This window comes from Rhinopithecus bieti, unplaced genomic scaffold (assembly GCF_001698545.2).
Source record: "Rhinopithecus bieti isolate Rb0 unplaced genomic scaffold, ASM169854v2 scaffold_16234, whole genome shotgun sequence".
Taxonomy (NCBI): domain Eukaryota; kingdom Metazoa; phylum Chordata; class Mammalia; order Primates; family Cercopithecidae; genus Rhinopithecus; species Rhinopithecus bieti.
The window spans coordinates 1,793,009-1,797,863 of record NW_016808946.1 but is presented as its reverse complement, the minus strand read 5'-3'; the positions used below and the strand labels follow the sequence as shown (position 1 = coordinate 1,797,863).

The 4,855-nt window shown below is 49.0% G+C and overlaps 1 protein-coding gene across 1 annotated transcript in view; it reads right to left on the bottom strand.

Annotated features, from left to right (window-relative positions):
- Positions 1–4,836, bottom strand: part of UBIAD1 (UbiA prenyltransferase domain containing 1) — a 16,887-nt gene extending 12,051 nt beyond the window's left edge. The window contains exon 1 of the mRNA XM_017887991.1: positions 3,868–4,836. Coding sequence (XP_017743480.1) covers positions 3,868–4,396 — 529 coding nt within the window. The 5' untranslated portion in view covers positions 4,397–4,836. The remainder of the gene's footprint in view (positions 1–3,867) is intronic.
- Positions 4,837–4,855: the final 19 nt, after the last annotated feature.

The following is a 4,855-nucleotide window of genomic DNA, read 5'->3' as shown; positions in this document are numbered from 1 at the left end:
AAAAAAAAAAAAAAAAAAAAAAAAAAAAAAAAAATCTCAATAAAGAAAGCAGGGCTGAGCACAGTGGCTCATGTCTGTAATCCCAGCACTCTGGGAGGCTCAGGGGAGCAGATCACTTGAGGCCAGGAGTTCTAGACCAGACTGGCCAACATGGTAAAAGTCCGTCCATACAAAAAATACAAAAATTAACCAGGCGTGGTAGCACGCACCTGTAGTCCCAGCTACTCAGGAGACTGAGGCAGGAGAATCGCTTGATCCCGGGAGGCAGAAGTTGCAGTAAGCTGAGATCACACCACTGCACTGTAGCCTGTGTGACAGAGTAAGACCCCCATCTCAAACTAAAAAGGAAAGAAAAAAGAAAACAGAGCCTGGGCGAGGTGGCTCACACCTGTAATGCCAGCACTTTGGGAGGCCAAGGTGGGACGGATCATCTGAGGTCAGGAGTTCAAGACCAGCCTGACCAACATGGAAAAACCCTGTCTCTACTAAAAATACAAAATTAGTAGGGCATGGTGGCCCATGCCTGTAATCCCAGCTACTTGTGAGGCTGAGGCAGGAGAAATGCTTGAACCCGGGAGGGGGAGGTGGCAGTGAGCCGAGATTGTGCCACTGCACTGCAGCCTGGGCAACAAGAGCAAAAATCCGTCTCGAGAAAAAAGAAAACAGAAATGGTATGCTTTATCTATCTTACTTAGTGAAAGAGAGCTGCAGTTGAAATTGTTTAAAAAGTAGCAGGTATTTGCCAGGCATGGTGGCTCACGCCTGTAATCCCAGCACTTTGGGAGGCCAAGGACGGTGGATCACTTGAGGTAAGGAGTTAGAGACCAACCTGGCCAACATGGCGAAACCACGTCTCTACTAAAAACACAAAAATTAGCCAGGCGGGCACCTGTAATCCCAGCTATTCAGGAGGCTGAGGCAGGAGAATCACTTGAACCTGGGAAGCGGAGGTTGTGGTGAGCCAAGATCGCACCACCATACCCCAGCCTGGGCAACAGATCAAGACTTTGTCTCAATAAATAAAATAAAATAAAATAAAAAAAGTAGCAGGTACAATGAACACCGTCACAAATGTGTTTTTTGCTTTTTTGTTTTGTTTTGTTTTGTTTTGTTTTTTGAGATGGAGTCTCGCTCTGTTGCCCAGGCTGGAGTGCAGTGATGAAATCTCAGCTCACCACAACCTCCCAGGTTCAAGTGATTCTCCTGCCTCAGCCTCCCAAGTAGCTGGACTACAGGCATGTACCACCATGCCCGGTTTATTTTTGTATTTTTAGTAGAGGTAGGGTTTCACCATGTTGGCCAGGCTGGTCTCGAACTCCTGAGCTCAGGTGATCCGCCTGCCTCGGCCTCCCAAAGTGCTGGGATTATAGGTAAAAGCTACCACACCCAGCACAAATGTATTAATTTTTGAAGTGGTGTGGGTGCTGACTACTAGAAGTATGAAAAATATGTTCAGGATTGTTTTGATACCTGTATTATAATAAAAAATATTGGGGGGGAGTTGATGAATTTCCGTTAAAAGCTGTTCATGTGTGTTACATGTATCAGACATGGTAAATATTTGCTTACAGTCTCTTTTTTAAACAAACTACGCACTTAAGGTTAAGTGACATCAACAAAAAAGGGATAGGTATATGGATATATAATGTTGAAATTAAAGTTGGTCTTTTTTTTTTTGAGATGGAGTCTTGCTCTTTTGCCCAGGCTGGAATGCAGTGGCGTGATCTCAGCTCACTGCAACCTCTGCCTACCAGGCTCAAGCAATCCTCCGTGTATTGTTAGTAGAGACGAGGTTTCACCATGTTGGCCAGGCTGGTCTGGAACTCCTGATCTCAAGTGATCCACCTGCCTTGGCCTCCCAAAGTACTGAGATTACAGGCGTGAGGCACAGCGCCCAGCCCAAAGTTAGTCCTAAAATGTAAATAAAATATGGAATGTGTCATAAAAAAAAAAAACCTTTGAGTTACACTTAATTCCTCTGTTTCTCTTTACCTCACATCCAATCCATCAGCAAACCCTGTCGACCTTCAAAGCATATTTAGAATCTGGCTACTTACCTCTTCCACTACCACCCGCTAGATCCAAGCCACCAAACATCGCTTGCCTGGATTACTCAAGAGCCTCCTACTTACTTGGTCTTCCTGCCTCTACACTTGCCCCACTATCCTTGATACATTCTCAATACCTTACCCAGAGCAATTCTTTGAAAACATTATATCACATCACTCCCTTGCTCAAAGTCCTGCAGTGGCTCCTCCATTCCAGAGCCAAGATCAGTGGCCTACAAGGTCTATATAATCCGTGTGCCTCCTTACCCTCCCCAAACGTACTTCTCTTACTTTACTTCCTTTTACTCTCTCCTTCATTCACACACTGGACTCCTTGCTGCTCCACAAGCTCTTTGGACACGTTCCTGCCTTAAGGCCTATGGCACTTGCTGTCCCTTTTCCTGAAACACTCCTCTCTCAGATATCTGCTTGGCCAACTCCCTCATCTCTTACCTCCTTCAATCTAACTCAACTCAGATACTACCTTTCTGAGGCACAGTCTCACTCTGTCGCCCAGGCTGGAGTGCAGTGGTGTGATCAGGGCTCACTGCATCCTTGACCTCCTGGGCCCAAGCGATACTCCCACCTCAGCCTCAAAATAGCTGGGACCATAGGCAAGCACCACCATGCCCAGCTAATATTTTTTATTTTATATTTTATAGAGACAGGGGTCTACGTTGCCCAAGGTGGTCTTCAACTCCTGGCCTCAAGTGACCCTCTCACTTCAGCCTCCCCAAGGGCTGGGATACAGGCATGAGCTGCTGCACTCAGCCAAATGTTACCTTTTTGATGAAGCCTACCCTGATTAAACTACTTAAAATAGTAATCTGTGTCCCCTTCTTTGCTCTACTTTTTTTCCCCATAGTACTTATCTTCTTTCATATACTATAATCAGGGTGATCAATTCAACCTGACTTATCAGGAACTTTCCTGGTTTTAGCACCAGAAGTTGCACATTCCACTTAGTCCTGTTGCCTTAGTTCTGAGCAAACCAGGATGTTGGTCACCCTAAGTATAATTTTCTAGTTTTACTTTCTGTCTCTTCTCACGACAATATATAAGTTTCACGAGGGCAGGGATCTGTGACTGCTGTGATCACACAGAACAGTGCCTGGTACATAATAGGTACTCAATATATAGGACTTACCCACCTGCTCATCACTACCTTAATCAGCCTCTTGCAAGAAGTCACTTAGCAAAGTAGCTAGAAGTAATTACGTGTATCATTTTGAACTCTTCAAATTTAATTCTACTAATATTTGAAACTGTGGTATTATAAAGTATGAGTGAAGCCAGGCACGGTGGCTCATGCCTGTAATCCCAGCACTTTGGGAGGCCGAGGTGGGCAGATCACGAGGTCAGGAGATCGAGACCATCTTGGCTAACATGGTGAAACCCTATCTCTACTAAAAATACAAAAAATTAGCCAGGCATGATGGTGGGCGCCTATAGTCCCCGCTACTCGGGAGGCTGAGGCAGGAGAATGGCGTGAACCTGGGAGGCGGAGCTTGCAGTGAGCCAAGACCGCGCCACTGCACTCCAGCCTGGGCAACAGAGCGAGACTCCGTCTCAAAAAATAAAAATAAATAAATAAACAAAAATAAAATAAATGTCCATATAAAATTTTGAGTCATGCCCTACGTCCATAAGTCAAACCAGGATCTTCTCAAATCAAAAAATTCTCATGACCCACAATTATAGACTTAAAGTGGCCTAATTTAGAAAGGCACCTTTGACATCCCTATAACTCCTCTACAAAGCAACGGTTTCCAGTGGACGCCACTAAGACCTGCAGCGTACAGGACAGTCCAAGTCTTACCTCCTGTGTAGAGAAAGGAGCCAGAAAGGCCTCCAAAGTAGATGAGAGCCAAGTGTTCCAGTTTCAGAGGGGATAGGCAGTAGAGGCAAGCGGCACAGACGCAACCCAACGTGTAGAGGAAGACTCCGAACCGGACAACATCCTGGGGCTCCAAGATTCGGTCCACGAGTGTCCTGTCATCGCTCTTTTTGTGGTCAATGCCCTTGGAAAAGTCATAGTAAGTGTTGACCAAATTACCGGCCCCGTGCACAGCCAGGACAGCCACGGCACAACCCACCAAGAGCCTGGGATCCAGGACACCGTGGGATCTGTAGGCAAGGGCACTGCCCAGAGCCACCGGTGTGAGTGAGGCACTGAAGCTCCAGGGCCTCAGGGCCAGCACGTAGGAGGCGCACTTCTGCCTCCAGGAGCGCTGGGGGAGCCTATCTTGCTCGGGACAGTCGTTCCCCAGCGGTTCCCTGTCCCCAGCCTTGACAGTGTCTCCCGACAGGATGTTAATCTTCTCCCCCAGGACCTGAGAGGCCGCCATGGAAGCTCCACGTGACTGTAGTAAACTCTAAAAGTGAGCCACGCACAGTGACCGCCCGGGAAGGAGGAAGGACGGGGCGGGGCAGCCCGGCCTGACCTTCCTTCGGTTCCGCCCCAGGACAGGGCTGGTGTGGCGGCAAGGTCCGGGGGCAGCAGCAAGCGGGTCTTACACCGAAGAGGTCCAGCGGCGCCGCCGCTACTACCTGTCACCTGGGTGAAGTCTGTCTCCGACCCCCAGCCCCGCGTTAGAGCCCACGGCCGAGCCGCGGCCCCCCTCTTCAGGCCGCCAGGGCCGCCATCTTGTACGCCGGCCACTGGAGGCGCGCCCGGAAACAGGTGCCGGCGGCGCGTGCGGGACAGAAGGGTGGGCTGGAGGCCGGGAGGGAGCGGGGCCGAACCAGAGGCGGGGAGAAGGGCGGTGAGGGGTGGGGGTGGGGGGAGCCTGATCAGAGCCGGGGCG